Source organism: Myotis daubentonii, chromosome 3 (assembly GCF_963259705.1).
Source record: "Myotis daubentonii chromosome 3, mMyoDau2.1, whole genome shotgun sequence".
NCBI lineage: Eukaryota > Metazoa > Chordata > Mammalia > Chiroptera > Vespertilionidae > Myotis > Myotis daubentonii.
The window spans coordinates 152885115-152906543 of NC_081842.1; the positions used below are offsets into that span (position 1 = coordinate 152885115).

General features: G+C 38.8%; 1 protein-coding gene across 7 annotated transcripts in view; it reads right to left on the reverse strand.

Moving 5' to 3' along the window:
* The window catches only part of PKN2 (protein kinase N2), a 159945-nt gene that overhangs the window by 23764 nt on the left and 114752 nt on the right, over window positions 1-21429 (reverse strand). For 5 of the 7 annotated variants that reach the window (XR_009451946.1, XM_059688920.1, XM_059688921.1 and 2 more), the window contains exons 9-10: window positions 995-1138; window positions 612-687 (exon numbers count right to left, since the gene is read on the reverse strand). Coding sequence is in view for 6 of the 7 variants with exons in the window: in XM_059688920.1 (XP_059544903.1) it covers window positions 612-687; window positions 995-1138 (220 nt within the window). In the remaining variant the exon portion in view is untranslated. The remainder of the gene's footprint in view (window positions 1-611; window positions 688-994; window positions 1139-21429) is intronic. The other 2 variants (XM_059688922.1, XM_059688923.1) reach the window with 1 other exon arrangement.

The following is a 21429-nucleotide window of genomic DNA, read 5'->3' on the forward strand; positions in this document are numbered from 1 at the left end:
AAAGCTTCTTCACAGCAAAAGAAACCATCAACAAAATGAAAAAGGAGCCCACTGTAAGGGAGAACATGTCTGGTAATGATACCTCTGATAAAGGGCTACTATCCAAAATATAAAGGAGTTCATACAACTTAACAAAAGGAAGACAAACAATCCAATTTAAATATGGGCAAAGAACCTAAACAGACACTTCTCCAAAATGGACATAGGGAAGGCCAAGATACATGAAAAAATGCTCAAAGTCACTGATCATCAGAGAGATGCAAATTAAAATGACAGTGAGGTATCACCTCACACCTGTCAGAATGGCTACCATCAACAAATCAACAAATGACAAATGCTGGCAAGGATGTGGAGAAAAGGGAACCCTATATATTACTGGTAGGAATGCAGACTGGTGCAGCTATTATGGAAACAGTATGGAGTTTCCCTCAAAAAATTAAAAATGGACACAGACAATAGGGTAGTGATGGCCTGGGGCAGAGAGCAGAACGAACTAGAAGGGGTTAATGGGGTTAATACTCTCAACAATGAAGATTTAAAAAAAGAAAAAAAAAGTACACAGATTTTCTTTACTTCAGGAAACACTTAGTATTTGATTTCTTAGTAATTACCTTGCTGTTTTGAAAAAATTTTCTTTTGTCGTTGGAGTTTTGGTCTTCTTTCAATAACTGGATTAAAAAAGGTAACCTACAGTGAAGAAAATTTAAGTTGATATGAATATAGCACTGGATTTATGGTCATGAAATTCACTACATTACTAAGTTTTAAAAATTTAAGAGAACCTTAGATATAATATAGTCTAACCCCCTCTGAGTAAACAAATCAGAGGATAAATTATTTGTCTTAAGATAATATACCTTTTCAGGGGCAAAGCTGAGCCAAGATTTCAAGTTGTATGTGGTTTAGCCTAATACTCTCTTCACTTCTACATCATGCTGTCTACATATATAATTTCAATTACGGTTATGCACATTTAATAAAATACATTTATTACCTCTGCAAATAAAGTACCCTGTGGTTCCAAATAGAGACACATGCCATGCCGTTGGTTGTCTAAAAAGTCTTCTAACCTCAGAAATTTTACAGCACACAGAGATCGCCAATCACGCCAATAAACTGAAATTTCCAGTTCACGTGACTAGGATAATTTAAAAAAAAAAAGAAAGAAAACAGAGAAGACATCATTGGACACACACTTGACTAAAATATCACAAAAAGTATAAAATATAGATACAATAAACAAATAACACACACAATGATTGCATTATTTTAAAGAGTGCTTTTTCAATGTTTCTCTCTTATAATATTACTTTAATAAACATATACATTTTCATTCAAAGGAAGAAAATTATATTCTGAGAGTCTCCAGCTAAGATATTCCTTTTATATAAAGAATATACAACTGGGAACAACTAAAACAAATGAATGACAACAGAAACTCCAATCTTACAGCTTCAATCTTTCGGATTTTCCTCTGCCATTTGGCATCCCTTGCTGTGCTATTGCTAAAAGACCTCAGTGCTCACCTCAAAGAACCATTTTAAATCATATTTCCTGTATCAATGCTGAGTCAGGGAAAGGTTATGGAGAGTAATTATTCTGCACTTACAGTGGGCCACACACTATGCCAAACACTTAAAGAATATTAGGTCCCTTAACCATCAAAGAATACCATTGGATAATAGAGTTAATAATAGCAGGGGCCTCTTGTAGGTAGGGAGAAAAAGGGAAATTCAGACTAAGTTTTATTAAAAAAAAAGATGTTCAATTATCACATCATCAAAAAAACACAACAAAAAACAAAAAAAAAACCCGCAATAAGTTGAATGTCCCAAAACCAGGGGCAAATATATTATACCACATCCATATGAGAGAATACTCTGTAGTTATCTATATACATAAAAGACTAAGCAACTGGCTGTTTGACCGGTAGCTATAACATGCACTAACCACCAGGGGGCAGACGTTCAATGCACAGGCAGGGAAACATGTAACAGACTGATGAATCTCAGAGGAAAGGGGGGGGAGGGTGGGAAGAGATTAACCAAAAATCTTATATGCATACTAGAGGCCAGGCACCGGTGGGTCCCTTGGCCTGGCCTGCAGGGATCAGGCCAAAATTGGCAGTCCGACATCCCCTGAGGGGGGCCAGATTGTAAGAAGGCACAGGCCTGGCCAAGGGACCCTACCAGTGCATGAATCTGTGCACTGGGCCTCTAGTTAAAAATGCTTACATAGGGTAATGCATTTAAGGTTTTAACAATCAATTACTAAACGTACTTAAAGCACACAGTTTATAAGTTGGGGAATCAAATCATAAACTGATGTCTACATATATGCTATAATCTACACACATTTTAATTATAAAGCACCAGACTTTTCTATTATTTTGTTTTTCCAGGATTTTGTACAACATCCACAAAAATAGATAAATGTTTTTTCTTTTAGCTCTACACAGTAATAAATTACTTCTTTCAAATAATAACTTTAAATTTATGAAATTATACATCTTATGTAAGTTCTTAGTATACACAATAAAAAAAATCTTTTGACTTTAAATAATAAAATAAGTTGATACAAATGAATACAGAAAACACTTATAAAAAAGAGAACATGAAAAAAATGATTCAAGACACAATGTGCCAGAGGGTCTCAGCACCAAACAGGAAAAGGACTAGACAAAGATACCTATGGTAGTGAATATGTGAGCCCAGTGCCTCCTACCTCATTTCTTCTCTCTGATACACATTACTATGGGAGAGAAGAAGTATGAATAGAGTATAATTATTTTAAGATAAGCAAATGGTAATTAAAAGCAGTGTGTGAATGCTGTAATATTCTATTCAAGTTAAAGATTTACATATTTGGAAAGTTATTTTGGGAAATAAACAGACTAAATAATTCAACTAGGGATTGGTAATTTATATTGCATTGCTTTAGGTTACAGAAGGAGAGGCCTCCTTTTCCCTGTCTTCTCCCACTATATTAGGGAGAAGGGCTTGTTATAGTTCAGGCAGATGGGAGGCATATAGATGCTGGGTATGGAATTAGTACTTGTTAACAGTTCATATACTTTCACACTGATAAGTGATAACATTATACCTTTCACTAGGTGACAGAAGGCCCAATCACCTCATCTGTATATATTCTAGCCACTCTGGTAAAACTCATGTATTGATTCGTTTCTCTATTTTGCCTCTTTATTCTATGCTTTAAACTGAATTATACTAGAAGTTCTGAGATTTGTGATGGAAGGAGATTTCAAAGCCTTAGGCCAGTTTTCCTGGAGTTCTGCTCATTTGCTGAGGTTTTACATATAAAGCTCTTCAAATTTTGTTATTTTACATTGTTCCCTGTGAGTATCATTCTCTCTACAATTTAAGGGGATGTTAGCTATGCTCTAGAAGAGAGTGAGATATTTTATGTCAGAAATCATGGAACCCCAATCCTACTTTAATCCCTAACATCCAGTGTGATTTGGATAGGTAAAGCAGGGATACAGTATCGAAGCAAAGTAGCGTCTATATAAATAGATGCCACTAATATTTACTGAATTTAAATTGCAAGTGAGACTGCTCATTTGCTGGCAATTTTCCAGAAGCAGGTCAGTTTTATAAAGCAAGGGCATCTTTGTAGGTAATGTCAAATTCTAAGAGTAACAAAATGCTAGATGGAGTGAAATGATCAAAACAGCTGAGTAGTATGTTTTGAGCTAAGTACTGATTGGCAGTACTGGCAAACTGTCCCAACTTGGTGTTTTATTTTGTCTTTTAATGAATTTGAACACAGGACAAAAGAGAAAACTTGGTGGTAGACCTATGAAATCTGTATGGTTTGTCTAAAGCCTCTGCAAGGTCAAAAAGTAAATAAAAAGGCAAGAGACATTGAATCAGTCATAAGTGTAAGTTGGGAAAGAGAGCAACACCTTAAAACATATGTTGTAATTAAAAAAGCCCAGTACACATTTAGCATAAAAAGAACTGAAGCACAAAGAAGGCAGAGGTTCCCAAACTGTTCCTGAGGAACTCTGGGGCAACAGAGATATTTTGACTTTTCAAAAGAAACACAGTGACATCTGCAGGACACCATAAGAAACAGTCAACATTAGAACGTACCACATTCCTTTTGATGACATAATCTTTGCTAAACTGGGTTTTCAATTATTGATTTTTACCACATGAAAAATCAATGTGGAATAGGAGATAAGGCTGCAGTGTCCAATCTGATTCCAAGTTTTGAGAAATTATATTGTATGCAACAGGCAGATATATCCCATGAGTAAAGGTTATATAGCAATGAAAAACGTATTTAAAGGGTACACTGTAATGATTTAATATATGTATACAATTTGAAAGGATTCCTCTCATCTATTTAATAAACATGTACACCTCAAATATTTTATATATATTACATGATTATATAAATATAGAGATTATATTATATAGAAAAGTATATATTTGATGAGAACATTTAAGTTCCATTCTCTTAGCAAATTACATTTATACAATAGTGTTATCAACTATAGTCACCATATTATACATTAAATGTTCAGAACTTATTTATTTTATAGCTGTAAGTTGTACCTTTTTACTAACCTCTCCCTACTTCCCAATCCCAGGTAAATACTTCCTGCTCTCTGTTTTTGTGTTTTTATTTTTTTTATTTATTTATTTTTTTAAATATATTTTATTGATTTTTTACAGAGAGGAAGGAAGAGGGATAAAGAGTTAGAAACATCGATGAGAGAGAAACATCGATCAGCTGCCTCCTGCACACCCCCTACTGGGAATGTGCCCGCAACCAAGGTACATGCCCTTGACCGGAATCGAACCCGGGACCCTTCAGTCCGCAGGCGGACGCTCTATCCACTGAGCCATACCGGTTAGGGTGTGTTTTTGTGTTTTTAAATATGTTTTTATTGATTTTAGAGAGAGAGGAAGGGAGAGAGATCAAGAGATAAAAACACTGATGAGAAAGAAACATCGATTGGCTGTCTCCTGCATGCCTCTAATGAGGATCAAGCCCACAACCCGGGTATGTGCCCTGACTAGGAATCAAACTGGTGACCTCTTGGTTCATGGGTCAACCCTCAAACATTGAACCACACTGGCCAGGGTAGATGTAGATAACTTTTTATGTATCCTTCTAGAGACTTGATTTGAGGGTTCCTGTTTTTTATCAATTCTGAAAAATTCTAGGCCATTACTGTTTTGGGCAGGGCCACTGCCCCATTCTCTCCATTCCCTCATTCTTAAACTCTACTTAGTGTATTAATCATTCTCATTCTATCCTTTAAGTCTCTTGGCCTCTTTTTTCATCTTTCTCTGTGTTGTACTCAGGTAATTTCATTAGCTATATTTTCCACACCACTAACTACCTTCTGGTATTTAACCCATTCATTTGTTTTTCAATTTCATATGTTGTGTTTCCTATTTTTATAAGTTTTATTTAGTTCTCCTTCCCACCCAGCTTTAACAATGTATCAATTAATGGTAAATCATGTTTCATCACCACCTTTCCTTCAATTATTCTGAAGTATATCTCTGATATCTAGAATCACATTTTATTTATTTTTAAAAAAATTCTGCCTTGTCTTGTTGGTTCATTACTCATTCTTTGCTCATGTTTTTATTCTTCTATTATTTACTTAAACAGATTAAACATTTATTTTACATTCTGTAACTAATAATCCCAATATCTGTTGAGATTATTTTTGACACAAGCTCATCTATGGCAGAATACTTCCCTAAACTTCTGAAACAGAATTTAATAGTTTTTATTTTATCTAAAACTGTTTTGTTTTGAACCTATCATACCGTAAGTACGCTTATAGAAAGAACATTTCTGGCTCCTTTGTATTTCTCACAGTGCTAAATGCAGACCTTGCATATTAAAGATAACAGAAGTAGAAAAAAGCTAAAACATCTGCTTATAGTGTGTTTTAGAGCACTGACTTTCTAATAACAGTTGAGGTATGGAGAATTAAATCAAATTCAACTGTGTGGGGGAGGGTGGGAGTAGGTAAGAAAGCAAACATGTTCAAATTACATGTTTTCCCCCTCCTCAGATTCTAATGTGTATCTATTTGAGAATCTATTTGGGAATCACTGTACCAATTAGAGGTGTCATTGTCCCTTGGGTATGTTGAAGTGTGGGGAAAAACAAACTGAGGAAATTTTTAGTTTTTAAAGTATTTCACAATAAAGTATTTTTATTCATACCATCAATACTTAATGAATATAAACATTAAGTACTGTGATAGAGATACAAAGAAAAACAATTTATGGTCCTGTTTTCAAATAGTTCATAGTTTTGATGGGGAGAGAGAAAAGTAAATAAATTTGACCATAAAGACAAGAAGCACAATAACACAAAAGAGAGAGCTGACCATATTTGCCCCCAAAGGGTAGCTAGTAGAAAGGTCAGGAAAAAAATCAGCATTACTCAAATTGGGTTTGAAGAGATGAATCACAAGAGTAAAAGAGGGGAGGACAGTAATAAGAGGGAAAATAATGTATAAAATTAAGCAAGCATATAGTATATTATAGAGATTGGAAATAGTTCTCTGTAGTTAGAATCTAGAATATATATAGAAATGACTTGGGAAATGAGAGGTAGAGACAGGTTAGGAATGGCTCTGTAACCAAGGACTTTGGTTTTCAACTTGCAAATTATAGGCTGCAACTGAAAGATTTTAAATCTAGAGGAACAGAGGTCAAATCAGGCAGTATGGTAGTTAAACACAAGGGGCTCTACAATCACGACTGCCTAGTGCTGCACACTCAATAAATTCCCGTAACTAACAGGTTCAAATTTTATCTATACACCACTTGCTGGTTTTGAGACTTTGAGCAAGTTACATATCCTTTGTGGGCCTCAGTTTGCTGATCTGTAAAATATCCTCCTATCTAATAAAAGAGAAACATGGTAATTAGCGTACGACCGCTACCCTTCCCATTGGCTAATCAGGTCGATATGCAAATTAACTGCCAGCCAAGATGGCGGCCGACAGCCAGGCAGCTTGAAACTAACATGAGGCTTGCTTGCTACAGTGACGGAGGACTCCAACATTCCCCGCTTGTCGCTGCCACTGCCGGCCTCTGAGCTGCAACTCTAAGCAACTATGTTACATATATAGAAGCTAAACAAAACCCCAGAAACCTGCTTTAGTCCGCTGGACTTCAGCCTGCAGGATCGCAACATTGTTTTGAATAGAGAAGGTAAACAAAGGCCAGAAACCTGCTTTCAGCAGTGGAGGCCTAAGAGCTGGAGCCAAGCCTGAGAGCTAAAGCTGGCCCAGAATAAAAAGAGAAAAGAAAAAAAGGAGCGCTTGGGAGCTTCAGTCACCCGCCAGCCTGAAAACAGCCCTCAGCCCCTCACCCAGACTGGCCAGGCACCCCAGTGGGGACCCCCACCCTGAAGAGTGTGTGACCAGCTGCAAACAGCCATCATCCCCTCATCCAGGCTGGCCAGGCACCCCAGTGGGGACCCCCACCCTGATCCAGGACACCCTTCAGGGCAAACCAGCCGGCCCCCAAGCGTGCACCAGGCCTCTATCCTATATAGTAAAAGGGTAATATGCCTCCCAGCACCGGGATCAGCGAAGCCGGGAGGCCTCCCGGCACCGGGATCAGCGTGACAGGGGGCAGCGCCCAAACCCCCTGATCGCCCTGCGGCTGCGTGTGTGACAGGGGGCGGGGCCACAACCTCCCTATCAGGCTTGCTCTGTTCGTGACAGGGGAAGGTGCTGCAACCCCCTGATCAGCCATGCTCTGTGCCTGATAGGGGGGAGCTCCCCAACCCCCTGATTGCCCTGTGGCTGTGTGACAGGCTGCAGTGCACCAACCCCCTGATTGGCCCTGCTCTGTGTGTGACAGGGTGCGGTGCCCCAACCTCCACACCCCCCACGGGCCCTGCTCTGTGTGTGACGGGGTAGAGCCCTAACCTCCCCATCGGCCCTGCCCTGAGTATGACAGGGTGCGGCGCCCCAACCCCCTGATCCGCCTTGCTCTGTGTGTGACAGGGGGCAGTGCCCCAACTCCCCTATCGGCCCTGCTCTGTGCCTGACAGGGTACGGAGCCCCAACCCCCCTGATGGACCCTGCTCTGTGAGTGACAGGGGGCAGCACCCCAACCCTGATTGGCCCTGCTCTGTGTGTGACAGGGGGTGGCACTGCAACCTGCCCATCGACCCTACCTTGAGTGTGACAGGGGGTGGTCCCCCAACCCCCCAATCGGCCCTACCCTGAGCGTGACTGAGAGTGGCATCGCAACCTCCCGATCCTCCCTGCTCTGTGCATGACAGGGGCGGCGCCCCAACTCCCCAATCAGCCCTGCTCTGAGCCCGACCAGGGGCTGCATCTAGGGATTGGGCCTGCCCTCTGCCACCCGGGAGCAGGCCTAAGCCAGCAGGTCATTATCTCCCGAGGGGTCCCAGACTGCGAGAGGGCACAGGCCGGGCTGAGGGACCCTCTCTTCCCCCTAGTGCACAAATTTTTGTGCACCGGGCCTCTAGTGTATTATTATAATATCAATACTGTATTGACATTATATTGAAAACAGTTAAGCCCAGCCAGCGTGGCTCAGTGGCTGAGCATTGACCTATGAACCAGGAGATCACGGTTGGATTCCCAGTCAGGGCACATGCCCAGGTTGCGGGCTGGATCCCCAGAGTGGGGCATGCAGGAGGCAGCCAATCAATGACTCTCTCTCATCACTGATGTTTCTCTTTCTCTCTCTCTGAAATCAATAAAAATATATATATATATATATATATAAAGGGTTAAAACAAGCTGAGCACACAGTCAATGTCCAGTAAATGTCAGCTATGATGATGATGATGATGATACGCACTTAAGCAAATCTACCATGGCAGAAGGATAGAATGTAAAACAAAGAGAAAAGTTAGCCTACTATCATGAAGAACATAGGTTTTGGCTTCAGATTGGCTTGGCTTTGATGTCAGATGCTTGTGTTAATTCCCAAAGCTTTCTAGCTGTATGACCTGAAAAATGTTACTTAAAGTCAGTAATCCCAAAATAGTGATAATAACTGCACACGTGTCATAAGATTATTGGGAGGATTACATGAGACATTATATGTAATGTGTCTTATTCATAATCTATTACAGAAGAAGTTTTCACGCTAACTGGGGAGACAAAGAAATATGCCCCAAATGAAAGAAGAAGAGAAATCCTGAGAAACAGAACTAAGTGAAATGGAGGCAAGCCAGCAATCAGACAAAGAGTTCAAAACACTGACTATAATGATGCTCTAGGAACTTAGGAGAAGAATGGATGAACTCAGCAAGAACTTAAACAAAGAGAGTAAACATAAAAAAGGCCAAAGAAACTGTAAAAAAGAACCAGTAAGAAACAAAGAATACAACACCTGAAATGAAGACTACACTAGTGGGATTCAACAGCAGGCTATATAAAGCAGAGAATAGAGTCAGTGAGTTGAAAGACAAAATAGAAAATACCCAATCAGAGCAGCCAAAAGAAAAAAGAATGTGAAAAATAAAGATAATCTAAGGGACCACTGGGACAACATGATAACAACACCTGCATCATAGGGGTACAACAAGGAGAAGGGAGAAAGCAAAGAATAAAGAATCTATTCAAAGAAATAATGACTGAAAACATCCCCAACCTGGTAAAGAAAATAGACAAGTCCAGGAAGCACAGACAGTCCCAAAGGAAATGATCCCAAAGAGCCATATCATAATTAAAATGGCAAAAGTTAAAGACAAGGAGAATCTTGCCCTGGCTGGTGTGGCTCAGTTGGCTGTAGCATCATCCATACACCAAAAAGTGGTGAGTTTGATCCAGGTTAGGGCATGTGTGGAAGGTAATCAATCAATGTTTCTCTCTCTCCCTTTCTCTCTATAAAAAACAAAAATACAACCCCCCCCCCAACATCAAACAAACAAACAAACAAAAAAACACCAAATAACAACAAAAAGCAAAAATAAAATAAAGATAAAGAAAGACAAAGAGATTTTTAAATGCAAGAAAAAAGCAGTTACCTAAAAGGAAGTTCCCATAAGACTGTCAGCTGTTTTCGCAATGGAAAATTTTCAGGCCAGAAGGGACTGGCAGGAATTATTCAAAGTGATGCAGGGAAAGAACCTACAACCAAGACTAATCTACCCAGCAAGGCTAGCATTTAAATTGAATGTAAAATAAAGAGTGTCCCAGACAAGAAAAGATAAAGGAGTTTATTACTACCAAACTAGTATTATAAGAAATGTTATAGACTCTTCTTTAAAAAAGAAGAAAAAAAGGAACATAGTTATAAGAAATAAAGTGGCAATAAACACATACTTCGCAATAATCACTTTAAATGTAAATAGCTAAAATGAGCCAATCAAAAGATACAGTGTAGCTGAATCGATAAGAAAACAAAGCCCAAATATATGCTGTCTATAAGAGACCCATCTCAGAGCAAAAAGTAAAGAGACTAAAAGTAAATGGATGGAAAAAGATATTTCATGCAAATGGAAACTAAATAGACTTTAAAACAAAGGCTATGATAGGAGATAAAGATGGACATTATATAATGATAAAGGATCAACTGAAAAGAGGATACAACTCTTGTAAACAATCATGCACCCAATATAAAAGCACCCAGACATACAAAGCAAATCATGATGGACATAAAGGGAGAGATCAACAGCAATACAGCCACAGTAGGGGATTTTTAACACCTGATTGAATCAATGGATAGACTTTTCAGATTTAAAAAAATCAAGAAAGAAACAGTGGCATTAAATGACACAATAGACCAGATAGATAAATTGATATTTTCAGAACATTTAACCCCCAAACAGCAGAATGTACATTCTTTTTAAGTGCACAAGGAACATTTTTCAGGATAGACCATATGTTAGGATACAAAATGAGGCTCAATACATTCAAGATCATATCAAGCATCTTGTCTGGACACAATGCTCTGCAATTAGAAATCAATTACAAAACAAACAAACAAATAAAAACACAAAAAAACCCACACATACACACGGAGGCAAAACAATATGTTACTAAACAATGAATGGGTTAACAATGAGATCAAGAAGGAAATAAAAAATTATCTTGAAACAAATGAAAATAAACACTTAAGAACACAATCTTTGGGACACAGTCAAATCAGTCCTATGAGGAAAATTCATAGCAATACAGGCCTACCTAAAGAAGGAAAAACTCAAGTAAACAACTAACCTTACACCTAAAGGAAATAAAAAAATTTACAACAAACAAAACCAAAAGTGAGTGGAAGGAAGGAAATAATAAAGATCAGAGCAGAAGTAAATAAAATAAAGCTAAAAAATACAAAAGATCAATGAAAACAAAAGCTGTTTCTTTGAAAAGATAAACAAAATTGATAAGCTATTAACCTGATTAATCAAAAGAGAGAAATCCCAAATAAATAAAATCAGAAATGAAAAAGAATAACTGATGTCACAGAAATACAAAGAATAAGAAAATACTATGAACCTATATGGCAACGATTGGACAATCTGGAAGAAATGGATAAAGTCCTTGAAACAATCTTCTAAAACTGAATCAGGAAGAAACAAAAAATATGAACAAATTGATTACAACTAATGAAATCAAAGCAGTAAATAATAAATTAAAAAACTCCCAGCAAACAAAACTCCTGGACTGGATGGGTTCACAGGTGAATTTTACCAAACATTCAAAGCAAAACTAACACCTATCCTCAAAATATTCCAAAAAACACAAGAGGAGGAAAGACACCCAAGCTCATTTTATGAGGTCAGCATTACTCTGATTCTAAAATCAGATAAAGGCACTACAAAGAAAAATAATTATATACCAATATCCCTGATGAACAGAGATGCAAAAATCCTCAACAAAATATAAGCAAACTAAATTCAAATAATATAGTAAAAAGATCATACATCATTATCTAGTGGGATTTATTCCTGGGGTGCAAGGTTGATACAATATCCACAAATTAATGAATGTGATACATCACATAAGCAAAATGAAGGATAAAAATACTATGATCATATCAATAGATGCAGAAAAGCAGTTCATATCCACCATCATTTATGATAAAAATTCTCAGCAAAGTGGGAATAGAGAAAACATGCCTCAACATAGTAATGGCCATATATGACAAATCCATATTCAAAGGAGAAAAACTAAAAGTATTTCCTTTAAGACCTGAAACCATAAAACACCTAGGAGAAAACATAGGGAATCAAATCTTAAACATTTCGTGTACCAATATTTTTTCTGACATATCTCCCCTGACCAGGGAAACAAAAGAAAATAATAAACAAATGGGACTACATCAAACTAAAGAGTCTTTACATAGCAAAGGAAACCATCAACAAAACAAAAAGATAACTTGCTGAATGGGAGAACCAATTCTCCAATGGCACATCAGATAAGGGGTTAATATCCAAAATTTATAAAGAACCCATACTACTCAACGCCAAAAACAAATGAAGAAACAAAACCAACCAATACAATTAAAAAATGGGCAGAGGACCTGAATAGATACTGCTCCAAAGATGACATACAGATGGCCAACAGACATATGAAAAAATGCTCAACAGCACTAATCATCAGAAAAATGCAAATTAAAACCACAATGAGATATCACCTCATACCTGTCAAGAGTGGCAATCGTCAATAAATTAAACAATTAGCGTTGGCGAGGATGTGGAGAGAAGGGAACCCTTGTGCACTGGTGGGGGGTATGCAGATTGGTGTAACCACTATGGAAAACAGTAAGGAAGTTCCTCAAAAATTAAAAATGGAACTGCTTTATGACCCAGGAATTCCACTTCTGGGTATTTATCTGAAGAAACCCAAAACACTAATTCTAAAGAATATATGCATTCCTTATGTTCACTGCAGCGTTATTTACAATAGGCAAGATATGGAAGCAATCCAAGTGCCCATCAATAGAGGAATGGATAAAAAATTAGTGGGAAATATATACAATAGAATATTACTCAGCCATTAAAAAGAATGAAATATTGCCATTTGTGACAGCATGAATGGACCTAGAGGATATTATGCTCAATGAAATAAGTCAGTCAGAGAAAGGCAAATACCATGATTTCACTTATATGTGGAAACCGAAAGAACAAAATAAACAAACAAACAAAATTGAAACAGACTCACAGACACAGAGAGAGTGGACTGGTGTTGCCAGATAGGAAGAGTGTTGGGGGACTGGGTGAAAGAGGTGAAGGGATTAAGAAGTACAAATTGGTAATTACAAAACAGTTATGGGGATGTAAAGTATAGCACAGGGAATACTGCCAATAATACTGTGATAACTATGTATGGTACCAGGTGGATACTGAAAATAGCTGGGAGGGGGCTGGGGGAGAAACAACACTTTGCAAAGTTATGATTCCCGAAACCTCAGCTTCTTCCTTAAAATGGTAATATGCCTGGGTGCTGTGGCTCAGTGGTTGAGCATCTCCTATGAACCAGGAGGTCACAGTTCAATTCCTGGTAAGGGCACATGCCCAGGTTGAGGGCTTGATTCCCAGTAGGGGGCATGTAGGAGGCAGCCGATAAATAATTCTCTCTCATCATTAATGTTTCTATTTCTCTCTCCCTCTCCCTTCCTCTCAGAAATCAATAAAAATATATTTTTAAAATGGTAATAATTACACCTTACTCAAGAATCCATTGTAAAAATTAAATTAAAATTAATAAATTAATAAAATAATTAAAATTAACTAATGATTAATACAAGTGAAGAAACATTTAAAAAACACAACGGAATTATGATTTTAAAAAAATAAGAAGAATCCAAGGGGTTTGAGGTGGGGTATAAGTTACTTAAAGAGAAAAAGGTGAAAGTAAAGTTGCCAGTAATGGAGTCAAGATCTGAAAACTGAGACAACTTTTTAAGTACAGCTGAGGCTAGAAACTAAAATTTATAGTAATTGGTATGAACCATTTCAGCAGCATTCAGCAATTTGGAGCAGATTAGACAGATGGCAGAACTGATTTGCTGTTGGGAGTTTCCATAGCAGGTGTGGTATAGAGAGAAAGTTGAAAGATGATGTAGAGGCATCAATATGAAAATGGTTCAGGGTAACATGGGTTTTAGAGTAAATAGAGGAAACAAAATCTGGTAGGAACTGATGAGTCCCTTCCTGAAGAATCAAGAAAATGGAAATATTTTATTGGACATCTAGCTTAGTGATGATGAAGTACAAGAGGCAGAGGAACAACAATAATACCATGAGTTAGCATTTACTACATAACCATATGTGCTACAAGGTATTAATCTAGGTCAGTGATGGCAAACCTTTTGAGCTCGGCGTGTCAGCATTTTGAAAAACCCTAACTTCACTCTGGTGCCGTGTCACATATAGAAATTTTTTGATATTTGCAACCATAGTAAAACAAAGACTTATATTTTTGATATTTATTTTATATATTTAAATGCCATTTAACAAAGAAAAATCAACCAAAAAAATGAGTTCGCGTGTCACCTCTGACACGCGTGTCATAGGTTCGCCATCACTGATCTAGGTGCTTTGTGTAGTTATCTCATTTAAGGAAATAGTAGTAAGATTTGGTGAAAGTTCAGCATATTGACTTTAAGATTTCAGAACAATTCATTGCTAAAATGTCATGAAGTAAAAATACACTGGGCCTGAAGTATTCAAAAAATTTGAAATAATAGTAGGTTAAATAAGTGTTTAGATATACAGATTTTTAAAAAATCTCTCATAATGATGGCTAATGTGAGTGAAGAATCAAAGTCCTTAAGGAATATTGGAGAATACCTAAATGATCAAGAGGTGACAGAGATGAGAAAGAAAAAAAATAGTAGCCAATTATATTAGAGGCCTGGTGCATGAAATTTGTGCACTCAGGGGGTCCCTTAGCCCAGCCTGTGCCCTCTTGCAGTCTGGGAGCCCTCGGGGGATGTCCCACTGTCGGACATCCTTAGTGCTACCGAGGAGGCAGGAGAGGCTGCCGTTACTGCCACTGCACTAACCAGCCGTGAGCCCGGCTTCTGGCTGAGTGGTGCTCCCCCTGTGGGAGCGCACTGACCACCAGGGGGCAGCTTCTGCATTGAGTGTCTGCCCCTAGTGGTCAGTGTGCATCATAGCGATTGGTCATTCCGCTTTCTGGTCAATTTGCATATTAGCCTTTTATTATATAGGACTAGAGGCCCGGTGCATGAAATTCAAGCACTCAGGGGGGAGGAGAGGGCCCCTCAGCCTGGCCTGTGCCCTCTCGCAGTCTGGGAGCCCTTGGGGGATGTCTGACTGCAGTGGAGGCGGGAGAAGTTCCCTCCACTGCAGATGCACTCGCCAGCTGTGAGCCCGGCTTCTGGCTGAGCGGTGCTCCCTCTGTGGAAGTGCACTGATGACCAGGGGACAGCTCCTGCGATGAGCATCTGGCCCCTGGTGGTCTGTGATGTCATAGCGACCGATTGTTCTGCTGTTTGGTTGATTTGCATATTACCCTTTTATTATATAGGATAGTTTGTCTCAGAGGACTCACATAGCCTCAAAGGAGGATATGACATGTTATTTGATAGTAGCAGAATTTACCTCAGCAAAAGAGAGGTAAAAAGTGTAAATGTTACTATAGCTCTGGTATAAGTTAAAAAACAGCATCTCAGCCGAAACCGGTTTGGCTCAGTGGATAGAGCGTCGGCCTGCGGACTGAAAGGTCCCAGGTTCGATTCCGGTCAAGGGCATGTACCTTGGTTGCGGGCACATCCCCAGTAGGGGGTGTGCAGGAAGCAGCTGGTCGATGTTTCTCTCCCATCGATGTTTCTAACTCTCTATCTCTCTCCCTTCCTCTCTGTAAAAAATCAATAAAATATATTTAAAAAAAAAAACAAAAACAAAACAAACAAAAAAAAAAAACAGCATCTCAGATTAAACAATATGCTCAATGTCAGACAGCTCAGACATGGAGGAAATTTAAATGTCTCTGTGTTCCTACCCTATGACTTGTTCTATATTAAGATGCTTTACTCCCCATTAAAAAGATGTTGCATGCATTTTTATCCTTTTATAGGGAGGAAAGCATCTTTCTCACTGACATAGTTTCTATGAGAGATCATTTTCACTTTTTGCCTAAATATCTAGGTTTTTACCTCAACCTTCTTATTCACGCCCCCTTGTGAGTTATCTGATAGAAGACTTTCTTCCTTTTTTCTTGAGAAGCAGGCCATTAAATGAAAGAATATAATGTGTTCTCCTCCACGCCTTAAGTTTTACATGGGTTGGGGCCCACATGTTGCTGCATACTCAACCACAGTGTCAAATATCAGCTTATATTTTTGTAATATAGATGAGGATATTGACTGTGCATGGTTTAAAAGAGTTATAGTTTAACCTTCTTTAATGTAGTATAAATAATTTCTGAAAATTTGAAACCAATAAATAGTCATAGTCTGGTATTCTATCTTACACCCCACCCTCTCACTGCTACCGTCATACCAACAAATGCAATCTTTCTACGATCTCAGTTGTCTACATCCTTCTCTCTGACCATCACCTAACAGTCTGACTTACTCTCTAGAGTACCTCAACAACTACTGACCCTTCAGCCTCGCTGTTACTTCCAATCTGGTAATCCTTTTTACTGGCTTTCATTCTCTCAATGTCCTCTCTTACTCCTTCTTCTATTTATTAGTGAACATTCTCTATTACTCTGCTTTTAACAGCACTGATTCCTGATAAAATTTTCTAAGTTTCAGTTCTAAGGACAGGGCTCATTCCTGTTTCTAATAGTAAGGTTAATCAAAATAGAATGTGAAAGGAAAAGATATGGGTTTAGTGTACCCTCTTATCTTTTATTTCAAACTCTCATGGGAGAATTAAGCTTTTTATAACAGGAGAGCTAGGGGAATTCAGGAAAAGTTGAGAAATTACATAGCTATTTTGCTTCTAATCAACATTAATAAAGACCAAATTTTATAAAAAAAATATATAAATAAGGTAACATGATAAGAACAGAAAGAACACAGAAGTAACAGTCAGTAAACTTCACTAAGAATCCTGGATTATACCTTAGGCCAGTGATTTTCAACCCTTTTCATGTTATGTGGAACACAAACTAATTACAAAAATTCTGTGGCACACACAAAAAAATATTTTTTGCCAATCTGACACAAGAAATCGGTATAATTTTGATTCATTCACACAAGATGGCTATGGTTGAGTTGGCTGTTCACATATTTTCATTTGATCATCTAAGCAGTGGTTCTCAACCTGTGGGTCGCGACCCCTTTGGTGGTTGAACGACCCTTTCACAGGAGTTGCCTGAGACCATCCTGCATATCAGATATTTACATTACGATTCATAACAGTAGCAACATTACAGTTATGAAGTAGCAACGAAAATAATTTTATGGTTGGGTCACAACATGAGGAACTGAATTTAAAGGACCAGAAGGTTGAGAACCACTGAAAGGGAAAAGAGGTCAGCGCCCCCGACTAAATAGTCAGATATTGTAGGTTTTAAAAATTATTGTGGCACACTGGTTGAAAATTGCTGCCTTAGGCTAATTATTTAACCCCTAAAACATAATTTCCTTATTAATTTGTAAAATGAAGGGGCTGGATTATATCAGCAATTCTCAAACTCCCATCCCCCCCGAGTGGCAAATTCCAAATAACATTTTATCCAGAATCTCAATTTAAAAAGTCTCTTTGCTATCTTCTAAGAGAATTCTGAACCCTGAACTCCCAGGAACATAATTTAAACTTTTCTAGATCATCTGATATCTGTATCATTTGTAGAATATCTTAGAACTCTAAAAAGACCTATGAATCTTTGTATCTTGAAAAGGCCAGAATCAGTACGGACAGCTTAGTTCCCAGAATGCCTTAGAAAAGAAACTTGACATTTGAGGCAAAATGCTGAGCATGAACATGTCAGACAGTTTAAAATAACATTTTCTATAAATGTATTTATGAATATTTTCTATAAATAAATATCTATAAATGTAAGAGATAAAATAAAAAGTAAAAAGCACAGGAAAAAGTAAAATGTACTATGTAAACAGAAGGAGTTAGCACAATAAGGAATGTGGTTTCTGCCAAAGAAGTTTACATCAAATTAGAGACAAGTAACATGCATATCAGGAACCTAAAAGGTCTAGTTGGCCTGAGGGATGAATAGCTTTACTTAGCCATGCAGTGTTTTCAAAATTTCAAAGGGAGGATTAATCCAAGTGGGAAGAATGGAGTAGAAAAACAATTGTAGGTGAAGATTACAATTGCAAGTAAAGAACAACCAATCAACAGTTATCAGTCTTTCTAGATCTCTAACACTGTAGTTTGTGTAATTTTAAACCACTTTCTCTCTTCCAGGTTTTCATCATCTTCTACTGAGTCCTCCTCTGTGTAGCTGTTATCTACTTCATTCAAGTTATCAAAGGAAAGAGCATCCATTTAAAACAATGGAAGTCAAGTATCATCTCTAAAATGTATTAATATGTAATTAACTACTCTGGTTCTCAGATTCCTTAATTATAAAATGATCACAAGACATTTTACTACTTTTAAATTCTATTTTTATTTTTTAAATATATTTTATTGATTTTTTACAGAGAGGAAGGGAGAGAGAGAGCTAGAAACATCGATGAGAGAGAAACATCAATCAGCTGCCTCCTGCACACTCCCCACTGGAGATGTGCCCGCAACCAAGGTACATGCCCTTGACCAGAATCGAACCTGGGACCTTTCAGTCCGCAGGCCGACGCTCTATCCACTGAGCCAAACCGGTTATGGCTTAAATTCTATTTTTAAACATATAACTCTGTAACACAATAACCTGACTACAAGGGAAATCTAACCAGCCATTTTCCCTCTAACAATAAGTTTCATTTTGATAATATTGCTCATCAAAAATTCTATAATTACTTTAAATAGGCTCTGAAATGAAAGAAAATGACATTTAATCAATTAATTTCCCATTACCTAGCATGTTCCTCTATTATACTCAAATTTATAGCCACATGTCAAAACCCAGGGCTAAAAGAAATAACTAAATCAATGAGTGGCTACACAGGCAATGCAAAGCATTTTATATACAATACACCTCAGTTTTGAAAGAATCCCTCATAACAGTCCTGTGATGTTAATATTTTATCCCCATTTTAGAGATGGTGAAACAAGTGTCCAATAGTAAGGTTATGTAACTTGTCTACTATCAAATAGCTAATAAGTAGCAGATGGGCAATAAACCCAGTCTCTTTGGCTTCAAAGCCAATGTTACAGCAAATCTACCAATCAAAAAAGAATGGAGAAATAGGCAGGCCTTTCCTGCACCTCCTCCCAGGGCTAGACTGGACATAAAACTGAAGTGGGGAACATGCACCTGGAATTACAACGGAGGTCCAGCCAAGGAGACTTATATAAAGGACAGAAAATCCCCGAGACCAGTAGGGTGCGGTGGCTAGAGGAACTGATCCAGCTTCCAGGGGCTGCAGGCCGAGAGTGAGGAGGCAGCTCTGAAGCTACAGCAAAGTCTTTTCCCTCATAAGATCGAGGCCTGGAACCCAGGCTAGGCTCCATAGTCCAGAGCACCAGACCTGAGAACAGCAGCCCAGGTAACAGCTCTGAAAGGCGGCAGGGTTGCAGGACCTGGCTGAGCCTGGAGCCGGTAGGAGAGAAAAGCCCCAGTTTTGTTTGTTTTATTTCATTTGCAGCTACTCACCCGATGCTTCAGTGCAGAGGGAGGCACACACTTGAGGTGCGCCTAAGGAGAGGCTGGGGTGGGAAGCATTGCAGCGAGACGTGGAAAAGCAGCAGCCAAGAATCCTGTATTTGGTCATTCATAAGCACCCAAACTGAAATGGCTATTTTCACTGAGGGGAGCTAGCCTCTCCCAGTAGCTGCAGGACAGGTGAAAATAACAACCCTACCCTAGGTGATACAGCCCGCCCTATCCTCAGGAGCCCTGCCTGCCACACCCTGCATTTTGACTTTTCAGAGGAAACAAAAACAGAGGCCAAGCCTGCTGGTTTGAACAGTCTCAGGGAGCATCAGTGATTGGGGGAGGGGCCTTCTGCCCCACTATCCAGGGAACATGACTGGTAGTTACTTTCCCTGCATGGGAGAGCTGATAGAAACTCCAGGTCTCCAGCTGATCCCACTGGATTGCATACAAGGATCTCTGTCCAGCCACGGGCAGAGTAATATTTTGGGCCACTCACAGAGGAGTAGCTCTGGGACAGGGAAACACACCCACCACATCCCCTGAAATCTGAGCAGTACTTCTTTGCCTAAAGCCTTTTCAGAAACAGACTTCTGAGTGATTAAGATTGACAACTAGGCTGTGGCCAGATGGCTCAGTTGTCTGGAGCATCATCCTTTATACCAAAAGGCTGCAGGTTCGATTCCCCATCAGGACATATACCTAGGTTGTGGGTTTGATCCCCAATCAGAGGCAACTAGCTGATGTTTTCCTCACATCAATGTTTCCCTCTCTTTCTCATTCTCTCTCTCTAAAATCAAGAAAAACATCCTTGGGTGAAAATTAAAAAATAAATAAATAAAAAATCGATACCTGGCTAACAGGCAAAGGTGGGCAGAGAAGGAGCCCAGGGAACCAAGGGAAGTTTGCTGACCCATCCTTGGGCCCCATGCTGCAAACAAACCTGCATTAGAGGGCAGACTGGCCCTTTTTACTTGCAGCCAAGTCCTGTGGAGACAGGCACAAACTGTGGATCCCTTGGAGCTTCAAGCATGTTGTTGAAAGCCAAAGGAAGACAGTTTCTGACAGTGGTTAGCACCTAAGTACCTCACGAGAAGCCCAGAATTGGCAGACAGAACAGTTAGCCAGTCATCAGAAGAGCAGGATCCAAAGGGAACTCCCATGGAGCACTAAACTCTGCTGAAGCAAACACCACTTCATTTTTTCTTCTTGTTTTTCCTCTTTCTTTTTACTTTTTTGGAATTTTCTCTTTCCTTTTTTAAATTTATCTTCTTTATATATCTGACTTTATTTGTTATTATTCTAGTCTCTATTGTTTTGCTCACATATCTGATTTTCCTCTTCCCTTTTTTAAAATATAATTTTAGAGAGGAAGGGAAAAGAAGAGAGAGATAGAAACATCAATGATGAGAGAAAATCATTGCTTGGCTGCCTCCTGCACTCCCCACACTGGGGACTGAGCCCACAACCCATGCATTTGTCCTGACCAGGAATCCAATCTGACCTCCTGGTTCATAGGTGTATGCTCAACCACTGAGCCATGCCAGCTGGGCTCCTCTTTCCTTTTCCTACTCAATATTTTTTTTCTCTCTCTTTTCCTTTTCTATCTGCTTTCTCCTCTATTTTGCTTTTCATATTTTTTTCTTTCCTTTTCTTCCTCCTTAATTTTGGAAATGGGTAGGGTCACTAGGCCTGGCTGGTGATCAGGGCCAATCGGGGCCTTCCGACTGCTG